At 41.0% G+C, this 26,685-nt stretch overlaps 1 protein-coding gene across 1 annotated transcript in view; it reads right to left on the bottom strand.

Moving 5' to 3' along the window:
- myo9aa (myosin IXAa) overlaps nt 1–26,685 on the bottom strand; it is a gene marked incomplete at both ends in the record, with an annotated part of 126,610 nt that overhangs the window by 78,836 nt on the left and 21,089 nt on the right. Inside the window, 3 exons of the mRNA XM_080730357.1 lie at nt 147–246; nt 3,151–3,213; nt 4,436–4,530. Coding sequence (XP_080586483.1) covers nt 147–246; nt 3,151–3,213; nt 4,436–4,530 — 258 coding nt within the window. The remainder of the gene's footprint in view (nt 1–146; nt 247–3,150; nt 3,214–4,435; nt 4,531–26,685) is intronic.

Below are 26,685 nucleotides of genomic sequence, written 5' to 3'. Positions count from 1 at the left end.
TCGAGCTGAAGAAGTTTGAAAACATATCAGGGGTAGGCAACCTTAGGCACGGGTGCCAACGCTGACACAGGGGAGGGCAATCACTGGCACACTGCAAAAACGTTGCAGACCAATTCATGAAGTTGAACCGCCGCTCAAGGCCTCACCTGATTGAGGTAATGATATTCTTCAGGCTTCTTGAGGTGAAATGAGGTTCTTTCCTCTTCACTTGCTCCTGCCAGCAGGTAGTAAAACACATGGTAATTTCTGGAAGACAAGGGAAAATTCCACAGAAGGTTAGCCTGGCGTAGTACTTCATTCACATCAACTCTTTTTACCGTTATAGAAAAAAAAAACTTTTCTGACCCACCAAAAAGCGGGAGAAAGATTGGTTCATGCACAGTGGTAAAATAGCAACAGTGAGGGGGGAAAAAAGAGAGAGAAAACAAAACATTAACGCTTTAGTTTGTACAAACAAGGCAAACATAAACACTGAAAAGACCATTAGGCTCATTCGTCTTGTTCATGGTGTGTGTTTGTGCGTCTGTTCTCTGTTCACTCTCCAGCTGATAGAATTTAGCTGCTGCTTGAAGGTCAGAGGTCAAAAGCGTACTGCAGCTGTGCGACCACGCCGGCCGGCCCTCTTTTGGGGGAAGTGCGTGCACGCGCGTCCACGCGCACACAGGGGTGTCGCAGCAAATTCTGGGCCCTGGGTAGTACAAGGATTCACTGCGGGCCCCCCATGAATGTTCTTCATGGGGGGAGGGGGTTTAACCCATTTAGACTGGGAACGCATTATTTCGTGCTATTGAAAAATAGCAGATATACAAGCTCACAGAGCTTGTAGATCTGCTATTTTTTTTTTATCGTGAAAATTTGTAAGGTTTTTTGAAAAACCTATGTTTCTACTGTATGTCAGTGGTCCTCAAACTTTTTCATGTGAAGGACCCCCCCAAAATGGTATGTATTTGGACACGGACACCCATCTCAAAATATTTAGTTCCAGGGAACGTTTTCTTAAAAATAACATATTCAAAGATTTGCACAAATTTTTGAAAATAGCAGATCTACAAGCAATCTACAAGTATAACATAATTAAGGCCCCTCCACCTTGGGCCCTAGTAACTCAGTCCCACTTCCCCCCCCCCCTTGTGACGCCCCTGCGCGCACGCGCGCACACACACACACACACACACACACACACACACACACACACGCACGCACACGGGCCAGTGTCAGCAATCCATCTCAATAAGAGTGGTGGGTAACACGGGGGGCCCACTGCTTGCCCCCCACAATGAGGTTAACCCTCACCGCAGCGCACTGCCCAGCCAGCACAACACATTAGTGTCAACCCCACTTGGTTCACTGCGAGCTCCAAATACTGCTTGTTATCATGTGGGGGAAAAAGTATGCACATGTTGTACTTAAGTAAAAGTATCAATACTGCAATGCAGAAATACTATGGTAAGAGTAAAAGTCTGGCTGGAATTCAACATTTACTCATGTAAAAGTACCAAAGTGTTGGTATCAAAATGTACTTAAAGTAGCAAAAGTTGAACGTACTCATTATGCAGAATGTCCCATTTAACAAGTTTTAAAAAAAGAAATCTTATCATGTGGGGAACTCAACACAACAGGTTTACCATGTTATTGTAGTTTTGCATTGAACAAGATTGGATGCAATTGTGAGTTTGCGGATAAAGCTGTGCAAGTACACTTTAGGTTACTTTAAAGTGGTTAAAAATTTACTTTAGGATATATCGTAGTATTATGGATTCTTTTGGTAGCCAGAAATATTAGCCAATATGTATGTATATATGTAGCAAAAGAAAAAACATTTTAAAATCTGATGCTCATTATTTTGTACACTCTCAGTTACAGACCTGTAAGGGTCCATTTGTAACAACAGATAAGAATGGTTAAAGGGAACCGTTAAAGAGGTGGTGCCATGATTTTCCCCCCTCTAAAACATGATTATCAGGTATTATGATTATACTAGGAGGAAGATTTTTTCCAAAAAAGTATACAGAAAGAGTTAAAATAGTTTTTTTTATGTGGCCACACCCCCAGTTCATTAAGTATGCATGGATGTCATGGTGGGTGGTGACCCAGCTAAGTTAGCCACACCCCACAGTGTTGGGTGAATGGTAATTAGGGGAGGAGTTGATTCTGTGATGTAATTGTATCTGTGTTTTTTAACTGACACTTTTGACCACAAGATGGCAGCCTCCAAGAGAAAACAAACAAATACCAAGAGAATACATAATTGCTCATAAAAACCACACCAGGGGGTCTAATGAAGTACTTTCAACCTCCTAGACACATGGAAAACTGAAAAAGTACTAAACTATGGCACCACCTCTTTAAGGAATCAGAATCGTTAAGGAACTTCAATAGTTAAAATCCTAAAGGATCCCAACCCGAATGACTTGTTTGGCTGAGGTACTATGTCAAGCTTGGATAACCATAACATAATGTATATATATTTTTTTCTTTTTTCATTAAGACCTGGAACGCATTATTAACTATAAAAAAATAGCAGGTATACAAGCTCACAGCGTGGCACTGCTATTTTTGAAAAATTTGAATATTTTGTGCAAGTCTTTGAATATTTTGTCTTCTAATTCTAAATCCTTCTTCTAAATCATTGGTTCTCAAACTTTTTCATGTCAAGGACCCCCAAAATTACATGTATTTGGCCGCGGACCCCCATCACAAAATATGCTGTTCCAGGGCACCCCCCAGAAGCAAATATTTGAGTTACAAATGTTCGCAAAAAAAAGAAAGAAAAAAAAGAAAAAAAGATCTATAAGCTGCCGCGCTGTGAGCTTGTAAATAGTTAAAGCATAAAATAATGGTTAAAGTGGTTCCGGTCTTAATGGGTTGATGTCTTCAAGTGGGATCTACAGTAGAGTACTGTGTAACTGGTAATACAGTAGGAACTGATCTACAGTAGAGTACTGTGTAACTGGTAATACAGTAGGAACTGATCTACAGTAGAGTACTTTGTAACTGGTAATACAGTAGGAACAGATCTACAGTAGAGTACTGTGTAACTGGTAATACAGTAGGAACAGATCTACAGTAGAGTACTGTGTAACTGGTAATACAGTAGGAACAGATCTACAGTAGAGTACTGTGTAACTGGTAATACAGTAGGAACAGTACCGTTCATTGTGCTCCTGGTACACCAGCCTGGACTTCTCCAAAAGGTACTTCTCCACATACGCTCTGCAAGGGGAAAAACACATATATAATAATACACACACTACTAGTACATACATACAATATAGCATACACATGTATTATGGTCATAAAAAATGATCGGGCCCAGGGCCCTCCCTGAGACACACAAACACACACGCGCACACGCACACGCACACGCACACGCACACACACACACACACACACACACACTAATGAAATATTGTTTGTCCATTATTATTATTTTTTTTAAGATTCAAATTCATCAGAAATATTATCAATATATTATGTTTGTATGTACCAATGCAAATAACATAATATTTAAAATATTGATGTGATGTTCATATTAACCTTAGGAAGTATTATTTTTATTTTATCACATACATTCCATAAATACCATAGGGCTGGGTGGACAAATGACATCATCAACTTGTGACGGGCATTGGCCCTATTGAGTGAAAGGGATTAGCTATTTCTAAAATAAATCAAATATTTAAGGTGTTTAAAATGTCGTATTTTAGTTATAGAGGAGAATTATAATGTATTATGGCAGGGGTCTTCAACAGGGGGTCCGGGACCCCTAGGGGGTCCTCAGAGTTACTGCAGCGGGGCCACCAAATCCTTGTGTGATAGGATAATTATTTTAAATGGACAATTGAACCCTCGCATCCCTATTCATGGGTTGCATTTGTAGTCCTAAACCGGCCATATTGAGGACCAACACAGGTGTTCAATTTGTCTGATTGGCATAGAACCAATGTTCTACTTTAATCAAAACACCTGTTTTGGTCCTCAAAATGGCTGGTGTAGGACTACAAATGCAACCCATGAATACTCAGAGGAGAACTTCAGACGAAAATAGCAGATCTAAAAGCTTGTAGATCGGCTATTTTTGGCAAATAGGTTTGGTGTATAGGTAAAAAAGAGCAGAACAAGTATAGAGTGAAAGGTCAGGTTTAGGTCAGTAACAACGATTTATGATTTTAAGTGGTTAAGTGTCAAACAAGTCTATGAATCTATCTATGAAATCGATGAGCATCTCCATCACACATTTATACAATAGGTAGAGGGGGTCCCTGCTTCATCTCTCTCTCTCTCTCTGCTAATGGGTCCTTGGCCTGAAAACGTTGAAGACCCCTGATTTAAGGTGTAAAAAATTTAATATTTTTGTTATAGAGATGAATTATAATGCATTATGGCATATTTGGCTCATTATCCAGGGATCCTGTTAAGCCAGTGTTCTTCTTACCCTCTGACGGTGCCACTCTCCTGATAGTTGACTTGTATGAACTTGCCAAAACGACTCGAGTTGTTGTTGTGGGCCGTCTTTGCGTTCCCAAAGGCCTGCAGGAAGGGATAAGAGGAATAGTGGATTAGAATGAGACCAATTACACACTGTGGGAAATAACTAATGATGATGAGTAAATGCAATGTAGTTTCATGGGTTGACACTAACGGTTGCCCGACTGCCCGTGGCAAGTAGATAAAACGTTCGGGCAGGTTGAGTTTGCTTTCAATTTACAATTACAATTTAGGCATTTAGCAGATGCTCTTAATCCAGAACGATTTACAATGGGCAAGGACAGCGCAAGGTAATACATCAAATGCATAGAAATAGTGATCTAAAAACGCAGGTAGATCCAGAACCTATTCAAATAAAATCAAAACAATCAAAAACATCAACATCGAAGCTATACACAAGGTAGGATGGAACTCCAAGTCCAAGGATGGAACTCCAAGTCGAAAATGGCCTGGCATCAGTCTATATAAAAATGCGATCTAAATTACATTTTAGCTTTTGCATAAGCCTGTATGGCGAGGGAAGGCAGGTGCTACAGTAAGTGCTATGGGCTTAGGTGGAGTCTGAAGAGGTGAGTCTTCAGACTTCAGACTGAAGAGGTGAGTCTTCAGACTACGGCAGAAGATGGGGAGTGAGTCTGCAGTTCTAATTGCAATGGGGAGTTCATTCCACAGCACGACGGGCAACCTGCGTTTGAGTGGAGAAGCAACCGTCTTTAGTTCACTATAAACACAACACAAGATGTCTGTGGAATATAAAATAAGTCATATTGTAGAGCTATTGAGATATTCACAGCATAAATATTCAAGTATGTTCATATCGCACAGCCATAGAATTCGCAAGTAAAGTAAAAGTGTTTTAAGTGTTAAAATGAACGGTGATTCAAATTTTAACTATCACAGTTTACTTTTCGGGCATGACCTTTGGCCAAGAAGAACATGACCTGCAGTTGCCAAGCGGGCAAGTGCCACTGAGACCTTAGTGTCAACACTTAATTCAATGTAATGTAATCCATCATGGTGTTCATAATTTAGTGCAAAAAAACATCAGGCAAGCCCTGGAGGCCAGTGGAGGGGCTTCGGGACAGGAGAGGATAATACATTTAAGGGCCTGACAACTTTGGATCGGTGCCAAAGACCAAGTTAGTTGGAATGGAGCAAAGCTCTTCAACACCTCTCCTAATTACAAACAGCATCAGACTGACGTAATTAACCCAGTGTTATTATACAAGCTCATAGCGCGTCACTTCGTGCTGCACTATGACCTTGTAAACCTGCTATTCTTTTGAGAAAAGATGGTTCAACTCAAATCTTTGCTTCTGGAGGTGTCCCTGGAACAAAACATTTTGAGATGGGCGTCCGTGGTCAAATACATTTAAATTGGGGTGGCCCCTGACATGAAAATGTTTGGGAACCTAGAACGTAGTTTTTTTTTTTTTTTTTTTTTTTAGAAAACTGTTGGGATGTAGAAGACGTGTAGAATCCAGTCCTCACAGAGTCGCAGTCTTAAACACTTGTTTTTTTGGGGGGGGGCTTTTTATGCCTTTATTGATAGGACAGTAGACTGACAGGAAATGTTTGGAGAGATGAGGAGTGACACACAGACCAGTAGGCCGGCGGGCGGCAGAGTCGCAGTCTTAATGGATTAATAACACATATCAGAGTCAGACAGAGAACGGCTGATGGAGCTCAGTCAGGGCCAGAAGAATCCCTGATGGAAAACGCTCCCCAGTGAGTAATGGGACCCATGTGGTCCCAGTGGAACATGTGTAGTGGTTGTGCTTTAATAAGACGGTCCAGTATTTCCCCTCGCGACTCTGTTTATGTTGTATGGCTGCCTGGAGGGGAAGTAGTTGTTCGCCCTGCATAAACCCCGCAGTTATTTGTAGCTCCGCCACAAGTAAACAAATTCCTCAGTGAATCACTTTGAGCTGCCCCGAGTACTGTGTCTGTGGAACGTGGTGGGGGAAACGCCCCTCCCTGTCCACACCCTTACGCCGATGCCGCTGCAGGCAGCAACTGTCGCCATAGCACGCACGTGGTGGTGAGAAGGCCGGCGATAAGCACACCATGCTAAACATAAGGGAGGCTAATGGGCGCAGCAAGTGCTCTGATCAGCAAGTCCCTGGTTCGATTCCGTGTCATCTTCCCTACTCTCCCACTGCATTTCCTGTCTCTCTGCACTTGTCTATTGTCGCTGTCAATAAAGTCTAAAAATCCACCCAACCCCTCTAAGACATTAAGACCTGAGGCCGATTCCAAACAGGTCTTCTAAATCAGAAAACAGATTTCTGAAAAACCTACGATATCAGTTTCTATATCAGTGGTGCTCAAACCTTTTCATGTCAAGGACCCAGAATGATATGTATTAGGCTGCCGACCCCCATCTCAAAATATGTTGTTCCAGGGGGACCCACAGAAGTAAATATTTGAGTTAAAAATGATATTCAAAGATGTGCCAAAAATTTCAGGATTCTTCAAAAAATAGCATATCTACAAGCTCATAGCGCGCTATTAGCGCGGCATGAAGTGATACGCTATGGGTTTGTATATAAGTATAAAATAAAGGTTAAAGTGGTTACACAGATGCGTTCCTGGTTTTAATTATCTAAATATTTTTAAAAAGCAAAAGAAAAAAAAGCCAGGAGTAGACCCCTGTGCTGCAGCCACATGGTTACTGCACGCTGACCCGTTGTGAGTTGTGACACTTCTTTAGCATCCTATGAAGTAGACAGGGCAGACACAACAAGACACTTTAGCGGTTTATAGTCCAGTCATTATATGAAAAAACCTAAAACAAATTGCAATAGTAGCAAACTCAACTGATTCTGTATCCTCATTATGTCATTAGTAAGGAAAAAAAGTCCCAAGGAATCCCATCAGGGGCAAAGTTTTGAAAACGACCTACCTACCTTCACTTACTATACACTACACTATAAAGGAAAATATGACTCCCAAAAAATCTGCTTTAAGTGGGATGTGAGGGGTCAAACTAGGGGTTTTTAATTATTCTGAATCCATTGCAAGCATTTGTTTTGCATGAAAAATTCATTCCTTGGGCTAAAAACGGACCCCAAAAGACTGCGAAAATTGATGACTCATCACTAAACCATCATTTTGAGGGGCCATTTCTTGCCCAAGGAATGTTTTTCGTGCAAAACAAATGCTTGCAATGGATTCAGAATAATTAAAAACCCCTAGTTTGACCCCTCACATCCCACTTAAAGCAGATCTTTTTGGGAGTCATTTTTTCCTTTATAGTGTAGTTAGTGTATAGTAAGTGAAGGTAGGTAGGTCGTTTTCATTTGTTTTAGGTTTAGCCTAATTTTGGCCTAAAATTACTGGACTATTAGCCACTCCGTTTCTGACAGGAAAAGGGGTGAAAACAACTTGCTGACAGCCCTGACCTCACTGCTCCATGTGTGAGTCACCAGGCCAGACACATTATTCCAATGGGCCACTAAGGAACATGCATAAGTCTCTGCTCTTTGGGACAGGCAGAGCCACGGTCAAACCGCACAAAACAGAGTGAAGTTCATAGCAGGCACATGCACACATAGACATGAAAGGGGGCTTGAGCCCCTGCCCTTTTATCCGTCTGTAAAAAAAAGTGCCTTCTCCAGACCATGAATGCAGTTTTTAGTTTTTACTATGGTGAAAGAAATGCAAATGCCCCTCTTTCCATGCCATACCTGAAGGCAGCATTCAAGAGAATTGCCTTGTCCAAACTCTCCTGAACATGAATGCATCATCTTATGTTGAAAGAATTGCCCTCACTGTGTAGAAATCTATGCCATAACGCCACATCTCCAGTATTGCCTTTTTTATGCTTAGTTTAGTGTGTTATCAAGTATTGAAAATAGGCGACCTCCAAGCTCACAACGCGTCGTGCTGCGAGGCGTTGTGAGATTGGAGGTCTGCTACTTTCAATATTTTCACCAAAAGGCCCTTTAGAAATTTCAGCCCCTGCCTCTGTAACACTCTCTGATCGTCCCTGGTTCATAGTATCGCACATCACTGTGATTTTCCTCAAATCCTGAGGCTGTTTGGTGACGAATGATTGAAACCACAGAGCAACTGGACAGCCATTCAGAGCGGACTTGATAGGTATTCATCACTCCATCATCTGACTCTGGAATGCGAAACCGGCTTGGTCCAGGCTGGGAAGTCAGTCAGTTCAGTTGAGGATATGTGATCATCATTCAACATAGCAGTAAGCCCTTCCTTCAGAGGACAGCCAATAAAAACCCCTCACAAGCATATGCACAACACCCTGTTTAAAGTGAAGGAAAAGGAACTCGGGGTCAGACTTGGCAGACAGGGGGATCATTCCAAGTATACAAGTTAAATGGCCTGACGTTCAACATCCATGGTGTGAAGCCAGCAGGAAACAGTGCTCTGGAACCATGAAAACACTGGAGAGGTTGATTTACACCCACACACACACACACTGTGTATTCTTCCACCTGGTGTCTGTAAAACCATACGTAGTTCTAGCAAGACGTTTTTATGACCAACAAAGTGTGTTCTTTCCGAGCTTGGCTTCCTCCACATCAGCAGCAACAATAAAAAAAATAAGAAAATGAATCTTTACAGCATATTGGGAGAGGATATGTCACCATCAACATCTGTGAGAGGGTTTCACACATGATCAGTAGAAAAATGAGGTGGGATGATTTTCTTAACATGTGTAACTACAACAAACCATCATTGATTGATTGACTGATTGATTACTTTATTAGTCAGAAATGTAAACAGGGCGAGGTACAGTCAGGCTAAAAAGTTAACACAAGAAAAGTCCTGCAGGGCCTGGGCCTCTGGCGTAGCGGTCCCGGCAGCCTGACAGCGTGTCGCGAGTTCTAGTCCCGATCCCTGCCGACATTTGCTGCATGTCACTGACCGTCTCTCCTCCATTTCCTGTCACCTTACTTACTTACTTACTGTCTATCTCTATCAATAAAAGCATAAAGAAAAAAGAAAAGATCTGCAATGGACTTTGTTCCATTGTGGTACTGTGTATATCATGTACATACAGCACCGGCAAAAAACTCAAAAATCAGTCATCAGAAAACCCTCCGGAGGCCTGGGTAAAGTCAGTGGAACCGTGCCAGAGCCGCCGAGTGTGCCAGAGAGTGGAGGTGGAGGTGTTTGGGGGGTTACTGGTACCATCAGTCCCACGGGCCAGGGGGGCTACCCCTTGTTCTGTTATGTTTCAACTGCTGCGTCACACTGGCACACAAAGGGATACAACAAGGGCCCCCCCGCCACCACCACACTGAACGCTAGTCTGGGCATCAACCCAGGGAATGAGGTAAGGACGGACAGACAGACAGACAGACAGACAGACAGACAGACAGACAGACAGACAGACCAGAGGAACTGCCTGTTTGCTTTGGGTGTAATCTGTCTAAAGCAGTGGTGGTGGTGGTGGGGGGGGGGGGGGTCCAAGAAAATCCAAGAAAAAGTTGAATCTGCAACACAATTGGATACAAGAGTGCTTTTCAACCAGCGGTCCGGGGAGTGGACCCTAGATCTTTAATTCTTGAGTTTTACGCTAAATTGTTGTTAAACATCTGCATGCCTTAATTTACAAGAAGTCTAAACAATTAGAGAATGCAGAAGAATTGTTATTTTGATCCAAAGTTTGCCTCTCATCTCTCCTATGGTACCACATCAACAGCATCATACAGCATGGAAATGTGAACAAAATCCTATCCAACGATAATACAATATTCTAGGGTTTGGGAGATTACATCTCATCAAATGGTGGTCCGTGTGGCGACAAAAAATTAGGAAACAAATCAATCCATAAAGGGATATTTACTTGCGACCAATAAAAAATTGGTTCGCGAGTCGCGACCCAAAATGAGTTTGGGAAACAGTGGTCTAGAGTCTAGAGTCTAGACTATAGACCTTCAGAGCAGGACAGAGCAAAGCTACAGGGCTGCTGTTTTGTTTTCATGAGGAGCTCCTCCGGTCTGCAGGAAACGCTTCATTTCCTCAAGTCTTACGTTTTTTTTCTGTGAATAAACATTGATGGCAAGAGTTAACAATTTTTAATTAACAACCAAATTAAAAGATATTTGATTCTGCTGGCTTTTAGTAGCCTTTAAGTGTGGTTACAAGCCATATATGAATATTTCACACAGCTATGAAAGTCAAAAATAGTTTGAAAGTCATATATAAAAAAGCAGCTGCTCCTAAAAGGATGCATTACAAAACAAGATGCACATTTTTAAACAAACAAACTAACACAAATGAAAAATGTTAATAAAATTATACAACTTCCAACCAGGATCAGAGTATACTCTAAACACAAATGTGCTACATAGCACTAAACATGGTTCTTTGGCTTGTAATCATAAGGTAACCTCTTTTGGTGCAATATAGCACCTTTGTGTAAGGTTGCTATAATGCCATTAGAGTTGCCCACACTGATCCTCTGAAGAACCAGGTTCTTTGTGCAGCATTAGTGCTATAGCAACTCAACCAATGTAATTATTTGGCGCACGCGCACGCACACGCACGCACACACACACACGCACACACACGCACACACACACACACACACACACACACACACACACACACACACACACTCTTACTTCCCTCCCCAGAGACTGCTTCCTCAATTACACAATACTAAAGATTGCAGTTCCCTAGCTTTCATTGAGAATTTGGAGAGATAAATCTGATTTGTCCAATTACATCCGAGTTTGTCATGTCGTCATTCATATGAGTTTCCTTTTTTCTTATCCTACATCGTAATGGCCTCTCGAGAGCAATCACGTGATGAGTATCACCACGCACGCACGCACACACACACGCCCTACTACAATGAAACCTAAATTAAACATCTTAAAACAGACATCCAACTAAACAAAATGCAAACACAAATAACCCACTATCCGTGGCCAAACTCTTTATCTCTAAATCTCCAACACAAACTGTAGCTCCAACAGTGATTTTAGCAATTTGCAACGAGTCCGGCTTCTTATCAGAAATGTAATTATGTGTCCGTCACAACAAACTTGGATGGTTTTGTGTAGTTTTGATGTTTAGAAAACTACACAAGCCAGTGAGAAGTGCATCCTCTCTGCTCCTGGCTGGATAGCGGCCCAGCAAGGATACACTAATTAACTAACCATATGATTTAGGAGGTCATATTATATGCAGGATCTCATTAGAAAATGGCAATTTAAGACGGAAGATAGGAGTGCTTCATTCACTCTCACATTAATCACATTGATCTCTCTCCAAGGACATGCATTATAGTAAAAAATAAATAAAGACACAGGCATCTCTGGTGAGATCCCATTAGTGCTGCAGTCTGTAGTGGGATAATCAGACTTTTGTCTGCCCAACAAGCACAGTAAGTGGAGACGCGCTGTCCTTAATCATATGAGGATGACTTCATTAATGTCTTGTTGAGGAGAGAGAGAGAGGAGGAGAGATACAAACTGCCTCCAGGGAGTTGGAAGGATCCAAGGAGGAGGGACAGAGGTGGGAAAAAAAGTACTCACATTTTGTTTACTTAAGTAAAAGTATGAATATGTAGAGATACTCGGTTACAAGTAAAAGTCCGGAGTTCAAAATGTGCTTGAGTAAAAGGACAAAAGTATTGGGGTCAAAATGCACTCAAATCAACAAAAGTAGACAGTACTCATTATGTAGTCCCTTTTCACAAGTTTTCAAATGGCCGAAATGTATTAGGGCTGAAGTGGTTAGTATGTTTATTGTTTTGTAATAATAATCAAAATATAAAAGTAACTAGTAACTAAAGTTTTCAAATAATTATAGTACAGTAAAAAGTACAGTATTTGGATCCGAGATGTAGTGGAGTATAACTAAAAGTATCTACTTAAGTACAGTACTTGAGTACTTTCCACTACTGCAGAGGGGACACAGTGTAGGCTCTCAGAAGGAGGAGGGACAAGAGGACATTAAAGTGAAGAAAATGGATGATCTATTATTAGCGGGTCACAAATTGTCATGGCTGACAAATACATTTTCACGCTGGTGGGTGGGCGGTCGTGGCTTCCTGGTCATGTGGTGAGCGTCGTACCATTACAGATGGTTATTTTCAGAAAGGCTTTGTCCTCGTCTCATTATCATTAGTGTCCCAGCATAGCAGAGGGGCAGTCATTTCGGAAAGCACAGCTTTAGACCAGCCCTGAAATAACCTTTTTTTTTTTTTTCCTAAAATGTGATAAAGCCACAAAAGCATTTCATAAATATCAGGCTACATTTCACTTAAACGCCAGAGCTTGACTCTGCATGTAAATAAGACTTTTTTTTAATGAATGTGAAGAGAATCCGAACATTTTGCAGGTTACATTTCATCTAAAAGGCTGAATTTCTCAGATCTAGTATTTCTGCATGGCATAACTCTATAAGCCATATCTACAAAACTGTTGGGTCAATCTTCACAACCAATATATCATTTTGTAGCTATGATTCCCAGCTTTCAGATGAAATGAAAAAATGAAAATGAAAAAAAAAAAAAAAAAAATCAATGACTAGCCCTCAGCTCAGCTGTGTTCAGTCACATTAGATAAAGAAAAACTCTCTCGGTTCATCTTCATCAACGTTACAAAACTTCACCACCAACAGAATGATCTTTTCCAGATAATCACCTATGAAATGTCTAGCCTGTCTGCTGATAGCAGCCGTACACTGAATGTATGTTCTGGTAGTTGTTCAGGGCGTCCCATGACAACGGGAACATGGAATACATTGTTGTTGACGGGTTGGAAACCTTGTATATCCAAAACTGTTCGTTTCGTATTTATAATTTTTAAAATGATTTAAAATTGTAAAAACAGCTGAACTACAAGCACACAATGCCTTGCACTGCAAGGAGTTGTGTTCTTGTAGATCTGCTATTGTCACTAGTTTTGTGCGATAGTCTTATATGATGAAGCAGGGCTTGGAAAACTTGGAGATACAAGGTTTCTGCCCAACAGTGACGACATGTGGGCTACTTTGGACAGTGTCGCCTAGTGTCTACAAATCTTTTCAATCTCCACAGTATTGTCACATTGACCGTTTGTGGCTCCCAGAGAACCTTAAGGCCATAGTTCTCAAGACTAGTTCGGACAACAATGTGCGCTTTCAGTCTGCAGTGTTGCTCACTTAACCCCTGCTGATTCATGGCCTTTTCACGAGCCACTCATCCACCACAGTTATGTGCTCAGCAATGGCAACAATAGCATGAATGGACGGGTGACTAGCAGTGGTCTAAAGTAAATAAGCACATTTATTCAAGTACTGTACTTAAGTTGATACCGATTTTCAATACTTTTACTTCGACTACACTACACTTTAAGAGGCAAATGTTACACCTTTAATCCACTACAATTATTTGAAATATTTAGTTACTAGTTACTTTGTACATTTAAATTATTATTACAAAACTACATTATTATAATATATATGGCTATTTTCAAAGTATTATTCGACATTTTACACATTTGAAAACTTGTGAAACGGGACATTCTCCAAAATGGGTACTTTCTATTTTTGGTACTGTTGCATTTTTTTTTACTCTATTACATTTTGAATTCCAGACTTTTACTTGTAACAGAGTATTTCTACATTGCAGTATTGATACTTTTACAAAACACGTGCATACTTTTTCCACCACTGGTGACGACTAGACCCTAGTTTGCATCACAGTCATCACATCACAGCATCATGTGTGGGTAGATATAACTGTTCCCCAGAGGCTAATTCACAGCCCTGTCCCTTGTAATCGTACACCTGAGGTCACTCTGGTTAAACTAGCCTGTGGTCACTGTGGTGGTTGAATCACTAGAGGATTTACAGTCATGTTTCCCCGTTAAGTGAAAGTAAAACGGGATGTGGGTTCTGGCAGTGGTTCCTTTTCTCACAACAAAAAAAGGGCCCTAAAAAGGTTGCAGTCCCCTGGCATCCCTGACCCTCTACGAGCAAACACTTTTAAGAGGCAGTCCCAGGGCCGGATTTACCATTGGGCAAGGGTGGGCACGTGCCCAGGGGCCTCAGGGGGGTGGGGGGCCTCCAAAAAAAAAAAAAAAAAAACTTTTTTTTTCAAAAAATATTTTTTGGACCCCAAAAAATGTAGTAGGCATGATCGCGAAATTCCATGTTTAACCCCCATACCAACCCCATCTTTCAAACATGGCAGCCATGTTTGTTTACATTTCAAGAAAACATAATGGCTGCTAGCTCATGAATGCCTGAACGGATTTCCATTCGGATTTTTTTGTTTGAAAGCTGTGAACAGTGTGCACACATGTGGTGCATGATCTAGGCATGGGCGTGCATGATCCGTGCACAATTAATTACATGGAAGTCTATGGAGAGGGAGGCGGTGTGGAACTTGGAAGCCATTTTGAAAAGACCCTGAATGAGTTAATGATGACATTTTAAAGTATTGCTATCCAAATAAAGTGATATTTGTGTTTAGTTTCTGTACATTTTGTTTTATTATGGTAATAACATTGAGAGCTTCTGCTCTGCTCGCCGCACTGCATGTAGTTGCTCTGAAAGCTTAGTGCAGTCTAAAGCCCGTCCACTCTATGTATCCGGTACTTCGCGTGCGCGGTACGTGTGCGGTACTTCGCGCGCGCACAAGGGCCTCTTTATTTCCCCTTGCCCAGGGGCCTCATGTCATATAAATCCGGCACTGGGCAGTCCTCCTCATGACTTCTGGGTGCAGACGACGCAAGCAACAAGCACGCCTACCGACTCGAGCTGGGCGACAAAACCAACAACAACAGGGGTTGACAATAAGGTGGTCTCAGAGGCACTTGCCGTTCAGGCAAGTACAGGTCATGTTCTACTTGCCCAAAGGTCATGCCCACTTGCCCGAAAGTAAATCATCCATTATAAAATGATAGGTGAGATTTTAATTACCGCTCAATATAACACTTATTTCTTTACTTTCTGGGGCGGTGCGATAAAAAAATGTCATACGTCAATACCTCCAAATCCAAATACCTACATACTGTAGCTATGATTTAACACTTGTTATGTTATATTTTTAAGTGTAGCAGCAGTATAACAGCTCATTATAGGCAAATAGTGCTCTTGTTTTACATTCCACAGACCAGAAGACAGAGCACACGCTGGCCACGTTCAGGTGTTTAGACAGATATCTCGTGTTGTGTTTATAGACGGTTATGTCCCCTCTCAAATGAGCACTTGCCCGGTCAGGCAACCTGAAAGCAAACTTCACCTGCCCAAAAGTTGTATTTACCTGCCAGGGGCAGGTGGGCAAGCCTTAGTGTCAACGCCTGAACAATATTTTGACCATATACCTCAACATCGATATTGTCATTATAATTTTTGTTTAAGTATTACATATTGTTTAAAGTGATTAAAACCAAAAGTGTTTTTGTATTTTTCATGTGTGTGAACAGTTTCTAATGATCAGATCTTCACATATAGAATCCATGACAAATGAAGTTAACCACTAAACGAGGCAGGAAATTGTGACTCAACTCCTGGTACTAATAATAAGTAGTAATTAAGTAAGTAAAACTCATATAAAAACAGATTTAAAAAAGGCAACCAAGTTTTGGTGGGGACCTATAAGAGCAAATCAGATCACACAGGCCTACAGTGCTGTTTCACAAAGCACCTATGTATAATATAGCTTATCCTATATATTTTATTTGTTTGGCAGTTGTTGCTTAGTTTCTGTCACAACAGTATAAATGTAGAATTGGATAGAATTGAGCTTGAGTGATGCATATTTACATTCTAAATTGGCTTGTCAGCAAATCTCGTCATCTCACTGATATCGAAGGGATTTGTTTCCGACATGAAATCAAAACATTTCAAAACTCATGACTGATGTACTGTAGACACTCAGGTATTAAGACAAAAAAACGGAAATGTTTCTCTGAAGTTGCACTTCATTGCCACAGTAGAAAGAGCATTAAAAACACGTATGAAAGTGTAAAGCAAACAGAAAAAAACAACGCCAAGTGTACTGTATACTCTCAGCCCCCTAATATCTTTGTGAGCAGGAATGAAAGATTTTAGTCACAGGGTTGGAGATGAAAGGCTGCAATAATAAAATAAAATAAAATCATCAGGAATCTGCCAGATTACTAGGCTGTAAGGCTGACGTTTAAGATACATTTCTTTATGTATCTTAAACCCCTTTTAATTAGAGAAGATGGGTGGAATAAAGCCAACTTCTAATTTTCAGGGGATCTTGAGACATGACAAATTGTTTAGCGTTGCAAAAACGTTGCAGACACAACCTGCTAAAACATAAATAAAAAAATTTACAAAAAAACTTTACAGTTAGCTTTGCGCTTTATCTGGCTATGAAGACTGTTCCCCTTTCAGAGTTTTTAGATTGAAACGAGAGACCATATTTTCCGGGGAGTTGTAGACCAAGTCAAGCCATATGTACGCCTTACAGTAAGAGATCTCTGAATGCGTTCATTTCCCCTCGTTTTCACGGTAACCGATACCGATCTCATCTGAGGCCACTCGTTTCTTCTCTTAACCACCAAAGGTTAAATAACGGATCGGGCAAAGATAAATCCGTTCCTTGATCTCCCTTGAGGGGAAGGAGGACCCTATGAAGGACCCTATGAAGGACCCTATGAAGGACCCTATGGAGGGAATCATCCTTGCTCAGTTTTGAACGGCAAGAGAATGACCTTTTGTTTTACTAGTGAGTCAACAGAGTAGCATAAGCTGAGCAGCTATTCCTTATCTGTTGTAAAGCTCTGTGTGTGTGTGTGTGTGTGTGTGTGTGTGTGTGTGTGTGTGTGTGTGTGTGTGTGTGTGTGTGTGTGTGTGTGTGTGTGTACTTCCTCTTACTACTGCTCTGAGGCATGCAACTGATTCCTGCTACATCTAGATTCAGTTGACTCACCCACACACACACACACGTGCGCGCACACACCTATCGCTGATGTTCGTGCTTTCATGTTTAATGAGGTGTTGCATGGTACTGTAATGTCAACAGAAACGCCAACATGACCGTATTTCACCCCCATGCCTCCAGAAGACAGGGACCCGTCACCCACAGACAACCCTGCTGCCTGTATGAGGCTGGTGCCACATAATGGTCACCGTGGGGGGGAAACTAGCCACCTTTTCCTCATATTTGTTCAATAGATCAATGCTATTGAACACCGTTTACGTCTCTGTTAGCCTTGGCTCAAGAAGACTATCATAGATGTATTTTATCGGGTCTGACTTTTACTTTCATATCTACGAAAGTAAAAGTCAGACTCAATAAAATATATAACACCAGTAACACCCTGAAGAAGGCGTTTGCCGAAACGCGTTGGTGTATTATTTTAATGCTCTAGCCCGTGAATTAATAAAGGCCTTTTATTGTTAAATCCACCTGAGTGCCTGGACCTGGATTTTTGTGCCTCTGTGGCACATTTTGTCCTCTTTTTTTGCTCATTGTATTCCCTTTCATGAGCACCGGTGGTTTGAGGGATACCTGTAGCGCCCCTGCTTTTTTCTTTCTCAATAAAATATATATTGTATATCAAGTAGGTATGTGATGATAAGACATTTAAGTATCTGACCATGTATGAAGTCACCATGCCAACTTTGATGAGGCAGTATTGTGTTGTTCTAAAAACATGTATTTTTCCATTTCCTGACAAAAAATAAATTTACTTTTTTTTACTGCAGCCTAATAGCTGATCTGTGTGAGCCTATACTGTACTTTCTAGGATGGGCATACAGACACAGACTGGGAAAGAGGCGAGGAGGGCGATAAATAGAAAGCATGTCCGTGTCGTAATACTCATAAATACCTCATAGACTCATAAATACCGCAGAGACTCATTCACCTCATAGTCTCGTGACCATCACCTCTGTACCTTATCCTCATACGAGAGAGAGAGTTTCATTTTCAAATGAATCAGAATGGTCCTGCAGCAAATGTCTGTGAGTGAACTAGAGATGATCGTAATATTGCCCCGGGGGCTCATTTCACGTACACTATTATTTATCTGGAATGTTGGTGTGCAGGTGCATTGTGGGAGGCACGAGAGCCTCCTAATTTGAAGGTTATACAAGTACATCCTTGTTTACATGCCCTGCTCCAATAATCCTCTCTCCGTGCCAGCACTCCTCATTGTATGTAAGCCCTCCCCCCATTCACACACACACACACACACACACACACACACACACACACACACACACACACACACACACACACACACACACACACACACACACACACACACACACACACACACACACACACACACACACACACACACACACACACACACACACACACACACACACATTTTGCGAGAGAGGAGAACAACACAGCCAAGCAAATAAGACAGTATGATGATTGACAAAAGAAGACGTGTATGCACATGCTACTGTTATGTGCCCCGCGTGTGTGTTGAAAGAAAAATAAGTGTGAGTGTGTGTGTGTGTGTGTGCGTGCGTGCGTGCGTGATGTGTGTGCACATGTGATGGTTGTGCAGTGTGTTTACACACAGTACTCGGTACAACAAAGCTAAACTTGGAGATGCTGTGATGGCTGCCTGGCCTCGGCTGCATGTGTGGCCGCGAAGCTAGCAGCGAGCAAATGACGACATGTCAACACGAATGGAAACGTTAAAATAACGAGGCGGTGAAATAGGAAATGAGACCTCAACGCCTCATAATGGGTGGGACCTCATCTACCTGTCAATCAGTGACCTGTTTAAATTGTACTCATTGGCCCGTGTGTGTGTGTCTCGGAGTGGGGGGTGGGGGGGGTTCGAGGCAAATAACACATGGCGTACATTTGCAGGCTAAAGTAGCATAACACAAAGAGTTAAAAAATTATAATAATTTAATTAGTAGTGGTTGTGGAATCCTCAAATAATGACATAGGGCTGGCATGGTCATTAAATAGATTTAAAACTTTTTTTTGCGTCAGTTTTTTTTTTGCTTGATTTAATCTTTAGATTTTCAATGTTCATTTTATCAGACACACCCGTCAAATCCATGCTGCTTTTTTTTTTCAATTACGCTTTTCATTCATCTTATTTGAACTAATTGCATTTATTTTTCAAAAAAGAAAATTACCGGTATATTTAAACATAATTAATTGAAACAGCCAGGCCCCCTCAATAATTAAAAGGACAAAATCAGTAACCAGAACCAGGGATCTGTATTTCAATGAGTCTTACATGGTTCAAAGGGTTTATATACAATAGATATAATAAACATTTATGAGCCAAGAAGCAACTAATAAAAATTGTCTGGGGTGCAGTCGGTGCACACAAAAGCTTGAGTAGAGTAAAGCTACTTAAATACTACTATTTGGTGCTCATTATTACACAGTCCTTGTTTACCATTTGGAGCCGGCCATCCCTGTAAAACTGTATGAAAGGCAGAAAGATGCCTTACAGGTTTCATTTCAAACATTGTGGAGATTCCTTTGATGTGATGTCATTTTATCACCCAAGCGGGCACACAGTCGCTGCTCTGTTCTTTAGTCATAGACCGTCTTCTGTCTATGACCAAAGAACATAGCAAAACGCTCACCCCATTCATTCTTCTGATTGCTCAACGCTCTGATCTGCTCTTTCCCGCCATGTGACAGAAATCTTGAAAAGAAGAAAAGTCACGTTTTTTTCTCCAGATGAACTTCTGAACCTGTCTTGCATAACAGTGTTTGGTTTCCTAAGTGTGTGAGAAAGAGGGTAATGTTGTGAAAGAGAAGCCCCCTTTCATTTAGATCAGGGGTCTTCAACAGGGGGTCCGCGACCCCTAGGGGGTCCGCGGAGGTACTGCAGGGGGTCCGCGAAATTATTGGTTAAAAAAATAAAAAATAAATATTTCATTTTCTTTTCTTTTTTTTTGCAATCTTTCCACATTTATGTTAAAGAATAAATCATGATTCTATCCATTTTGAATAGCTTGAATACATGATTACTATGCAATTGACAGATTGTTGATATTATTGACATTGGTTCTCAGTTAATACGTAATATGTTTAGAAATGGTAGTGGTACGGCCCACCCTGCTCGCAGTAACTTGTACATGTTTAAAATAAAAAATATGTCGTAGCCCCGACCCCCCCACCCTACGAGGTGGTAGGGGGTCCCTGCTCCATCTCCCCATCAGTTTGGGGGTCCCCGGCCTGAAAACGTTGAAGACCCCTGATTTAGATCCATAAACCCGGGTTTCCTTTGCAGAGAATTGTTTGACACGGAATACAGCAGTGTTCATTTTGACATAGTCATAGTCGTTTGAATTAGTTTTAGACATATTTCAGTCATCTGAAATGTTTTAGTTTTAGTCAACTAAATCTACAGTTGATTTTATCGACTAAAATGTATGTTTTCGGGCCTTGATGGCGTCACAATGCCTGATTTTACACTTGGTTCTTCATGCTGAAAATAGCAACTACAAGCAACCTGCTGCGACACGTTGTGATTTTGTAGATCTGCTATTTTCAGAGCATAAAAGGAGTTGGCTTAGTTTTAGTCAAGTTTTTATTTGTTGACCAAATTGCCAATATATGTAGTCTTAGTTTTAGTAATCATAGCTTAGTTTTAAGCTCTTTTTTCTTTGTCGTCAGTAAAAAAAAGGTAGTCGACAAATATTTTGTCATACCTTTTAGTCGACGGAATGAACACTGGCCCGAATCATGGTAGAACAAAATAGCTAAAAGGCAGGTTGGAGAAGCACATTATTTGGGCACCAACTTTCCCGGGACATTCCGAGGTAAACAATAGTTCAGTGTTTCCTTGAGGTAATGAGAGAAGAAGGTAAACGAGAGACAAGGGATGAATGAGAAAATAAGTGCACGTGCACAGGGAAAAACAGAGAAAAGATGCTGGCAATACAGATCAAAGAAATGTGTCTGCGACATCAAACAACTGTTGAATCTTTCAGTGTTTTTCTCAGTGGAAAAACGATATAGGACTACTGTATATTTATGAATTTATATCATACATATTCAATTTGACATAAATTATACCCCAGATGGCTATCAAAAATAGTAGTTCAAAACATCAGGGCTTATTGGTTTAAGAGTCTGCTCATGTTTTATGATGATGCATTTGTGTTTTTAAACCTTTCCTTAATTCGACCACTCCTAGCCAGCCCCTAAATGAACCGCAGAAGTAGCAAAATTCATTGGCATTTACTGATGACATAAAGGAACACGCATGAAACGAGCATGAACAAATACAAAACACTACAGGCTCTATTTTCGCTGTGCCTTACCCCATACCTCTAAACTCTTTTGCCATTTTTGACTATTTTGAAAAACATTTTTAAATATTTCAACAATAGATCAACAAGCTCCATGTGCCCTATTTTTTTTTTGAAAACATTTTAAAATAGTTTAACTACATTGACACGCTGTGAGCTTGTAGATCATATATTTGAAACATTATAAAAATAGTAAAAAAAAAAAAGGCAAAGAAGTTTAGGCACAGACAAAAATAGGGCACTATTATATATGTACAGAGTAGAAAAAGGGGGCAAGGTGTGTAGGCTATGAATGCCATCACCTTTCTATGGGAGAAATTAGTTTTCCTCTCCCTTTGGGGTAAAGCATTTCAATCAAATTACTGATTGTAATTGTCCAGTGAGTGTGTGTCCGCTGTCCGGGTAGCTCAGTCTCGCCTTACGACCACATGGGTTCCATCCAGGGCACCGCCAACTCAGCTTGTGAGTAGCACATCTTCAGTGCTGCAAGTCGTGCGGTAAGTACTGGCAGCTGATGGTAGGTGTTGCGCTCCACCTCAGCTATCCATCTCCCAGCAGTTTAAGCACATTCAATTGTGCAACGGGGATAGACTCCTGCACTCTAGCTGATACCGACAATAAGCCTCGCTGACCTACTAACTATCCAATGAGAATTGGCGTTATAAAGCCGATCCAAACAGAAACTAATGGAGTAGAAGTAAGTGTTGGAAATTGGAAATACTCAAGTAAAGTACAAATAACTCAAAATTTTACTTAAGTACAGTACTTAAGTAAATATACTTAGTTACTTTACACCACTGAGGACTGCATTGCTCTGCTGAGCACTGCCTGACCAAAATGACTAGTTCAATCATCTGGAACGCTGCAGCTTTCAAGATTTGTACAGTAAGGCAAGTATAAAGTATTAAGTATGTACATCAACTTGAATTGATGTATTTTACAGTCAGTACACCTTGGGTAAAGATTTGGCAAGAGTTGTTCAACATGTTTTGCTCTGCCAAAAACAGCAGGAGGAGAGGAGTTGATATGTGATAGTCACGCGTGGCTGTCATTCCTTCCACTCGGCCCACACTGGGCTCAGTGAGTCACCCCGCCAACATATGGAAGAACAAGACCTAATTGTTTAGCTCCAAACTCCCAAATAACTCTTCGTTACCATGCACACAGTGGTGCATAATGACACTCATAGTAGTGGTGGAGATGCAGACCAACACAAAGCTGCTGCAGAAAATATTAATATTATTTCATGTCAATCTTAACAGAATTTATTAACAAAGAGGCTGCAAAACAGCCCAAAGGCACGCACAATCGCACATCCAAGGCCATATAGGCTGGGTGCTGGACTACAGAATAATGTACAAATAGAAAAATAAGAGTCCGCACACCAATTACTGCTCCCAAAGAGTAAGTTTACTTGTGTTAAACTTACTCTATTTTTCTATTTAATCTTAACAGATATAACAATTTAAACCCTACATAATATATATCCCGCCTCCCCGACTAGTGTCCGGTTATATATTCGGTTGAGTGTCACAATTTTATTGTTCCCTCCAAACAAATGCTCAAATGGAGCAGCCTGTTCTCACCAGGCGCTCCGAGTTGGCATAAAAACCTACATCCACATTTATGTTCATGTTTTATTTTAGAGATGAGCTAACCTACGCAGCATCAGGTTTATGGACAGGCCCTGAAGTTATTATGACTCCTCTGGCCGAGGGGAATCATTAACTCCCTGGTGACGCCAAGTTATCCCAGTCTAGCCAAGCCCCTAGAACGGCTGGGAAACTGAAGCCATCCTGCCCTATTGGCCAACAGCTGGAACAGCTGGCAGAAACTGCTGGCAACAGCAGCACTTCCAAATTAAAAAAAATAAAATGCGTAAGTGGAGGTACATCCGGGAGACTGAGCCAATAGCCTTGGACCATGGTCTTCCGGATGCTTCAAATGCCACTGAGCACCTTCCATTTAAACAAATAGCTGGGGGTGGGGCAGTCCGCCCTCTAGTTTATATTATACTTCTGAGTCTAGCCCAGAATAGGGATCAGTGTAGAAAAAGTACTCCATTTTTTTTTACTTAAGTAAAAGTATCAATACTGCAATGTACTGTAGAAACACTCTGTTACAGGTAACAGTCCGGTATTCAAAGTTATTCAAGGTTTACTTGAATACAAAAGTATTGGCATCAAAATATTAGGCCTGATCTAAGTTTTCTGAAAGATGTCAAATATTATTCAAATTTATAAAAAACAAATATGTTGCTACATACTGTACATGTAGAGCACTACACAAAAATGTTGAACATTGTAGTAAAGTAAAAGAATACCCCAAAATTGTACTTAAGTACAGTACTTGAGTAGATGTACTTAGTTACCTTACACCACTGACGCAAAGTCAATGTCATCCCCCAGTCTAGCCCAGAATAGGGACGCTATATACTGTATGTGGTTTAAAAGCAGGTTTGAAACTTTGAATGCTGTGCCATGCCATTGTGAGATAATGTGACAATTCCTTGAAAAGTCTCTCTGTTCCTCAACTGTGTATTTTCTGTATTATATAGTATTATATAAACCCCTAAATGGTCAGCTATAATCCATACAAATTCCTGTTGTAAACCACAAATCCTGTGTTGTGTAACCAGTTAGAAATTTGACTTTGATGGAATCCAACAACAGAGCCTGCATGTAAAGATTTGGCATAGTGGCAAACAAGTCAACTATGACAACTCCCAAAATAGACTAAAATAAATAAAGTACAGTGGGGTAGACGGCAATTAGGATTCTGACTAGGAGAACTCCTCCAGGGAAAAATCGATGTGTGCTTATGGACACATTTCAAAATATACAGAGTGCATTGTTGTACTCCATTTATCTTCAAGGGCAAATCGATGGAATAGACAGAGAGGACCTTTTGTTAGTTTTTTTTCTCCCCAGCAACCATTAGAGGGGGGATGTGGAGATTCTCTCCACACTGGCCTCAGTGCTGCTGCCCCAGACATCCCTGTGGGGACATGTGGGACTTGAGGGACTGTCTGTGTGTGTGCATATGCATGTGTTTGTGTGTGTGAGAGTGAGTGTGTGCGTACGTGCTTGCGTGTGCGTGTTTTAAGTTGAATTGTTGGAGGCGTGCTCTTCATTCAGCAGATGTACTTGATGTCATCGACCGGTGCAGAGGGGAACCACTGTGTCTGGAGGGAACCTATATTGGGTTCTGCCTTTCATCAAAGATTCATATCCATCGATGAGACGACGTCCAGCCAGGGGACCTCAATCTAATTTGTTGTTGGAACCTCGCACAACCAGTTAACGTTCGATTTCAACCATAACCCATGTATCATGTATCAACCCTGTATAATATGAACTACAGTTAGTGGTCTGAAGAGCCATTTGAAACATTGGTCAGAAACATAATGTTAACAATGAAAATCAATGTTCTTACAGCCTAACCTTGCCTCTGGGTGTGCATGCCTAGCTTGTGAGAAATGTATGATAGGAGTGACTGGTCTACCAGGCCTGCATCAGTTATATTGATCCATATAGACTGTACAGCGTGCAAGCACACAATCACACACCCACACACAGTGGTCACGAACAGACATGCTCTCTCACACTCACACTCACACACACACTCACACACACACAGTCCCCAGAGTCCTGGATCTGAATCTGTGCCAGCACAATGCAGCACTGCAGACATGGGTGTGGCTGCACTGATTTTTAATATCATCAGTATTGCTTAGGCCAGTGGTTCTCAACCTGTGGGTCGGGACCCCCAGAGGGGTCCCCAAATTATTTTGGGGGGTCCCCAGATGTTTAGCTAAATGTTAACATTGTTTTCTCACTCAACAGTAAACAGACCAACATACAGTATAAGTGTATACAGGGTATCTAAAGTGACAATTAAAGACCTTTTTAGTACCTCTCGTCAAACATGAGTCAAATTGTCAAATATTAGAGGCAGAAATTGTGAAAATAGCAGATCTACATGCTCACAACACCTCGCAACGCGAGGCGTTGTGAGCATGTAGATCGGCTATTTTCACAATAGTATAGATCGAGTCAAACTAAATGTAAATCCGACTCCTTCAATTCAAAGTGCTTGTGCAGGGTGGGGGTCCCCAGTTCAAATATGATTATTTTGGGGGTCACAGCCAGAAAAGGTTGAGAACCACTGGCTTAGGCTGTATGTTGCAGCCAAGCTGTACCAAAACTTGGAATGAAATATATATATAGAGTATGTCAAATGTCTTACAGATCTGAACTGCCTCACTAGCTAGGTTCTTCTCAAAGCCTTTTTCACGAAAAGGCTTGCTTCATGTTAAAGCAGCCACGCTGCCAAAAAATGTGTGGGTTCAACAAACATTGTACTCTGCCATAATCGTAAGCTAAGAGAACCTCAATAAAAAAATAAATAAAAAAAGTCTTGCTTCATAAATAAATAAATAAATAAAATGCAATGATAAAGATTTAGTGATATTGCCTGAATGAGATATAGTGGTATACATTAACCACTTCAGCCCTATGCTATTTGAAAATAGCAGAGCTGTGGATCCGCCTTAGTTTTGGTACTTTAAGTACATTTTGATGCCAATACTTTTGTACTTCCACTCAAGTCCATTTTATATAGGCCTACCAGACTTTTACTTCTAGATTGTGGTATTATGCTGTAAGTAAAACGATTTAGTACTTTTTTCCACCACTGACCAAAACAACCAAATATGCTATAGTTCATTACACAAACAATCATGTGATTACAGTAGGTGCAACAAATTTGGGTGCCCCCCCTCCCCCCACCCAATCACCACCAGTGTGCGTCAATGATGACAGAGGGTCGAGTAACCCGAGTCAATTTAACTCCCCGTATAGGATGTGTTTGACAAGCACTAAGTAAATGTGCTTGGAGATTAGGAAAACATGCCTATCTTTTAGAGCAAACACTGAACCCACTCACTCTCAAAGCTTGTGTCAATATGGAACTCCAGCAGCCGGCTTCTAT

The sequence above is a fragment of the Nannobrachium achirus genome, assembly GCF_963921795.1.
Source record: "Nannobrachium achirus genome assembly, chromosome: 7".
Taxonomy (NCBI): Eukaryota; Metazoa; Chordata; class Actinopteri; order Myctophiformes; family Myctophidae; genus Nannobrachium; species Nannobrachium achirus.
This window is presented reverse-complemented; position numbering and strand designations above follow the sequence as displayed.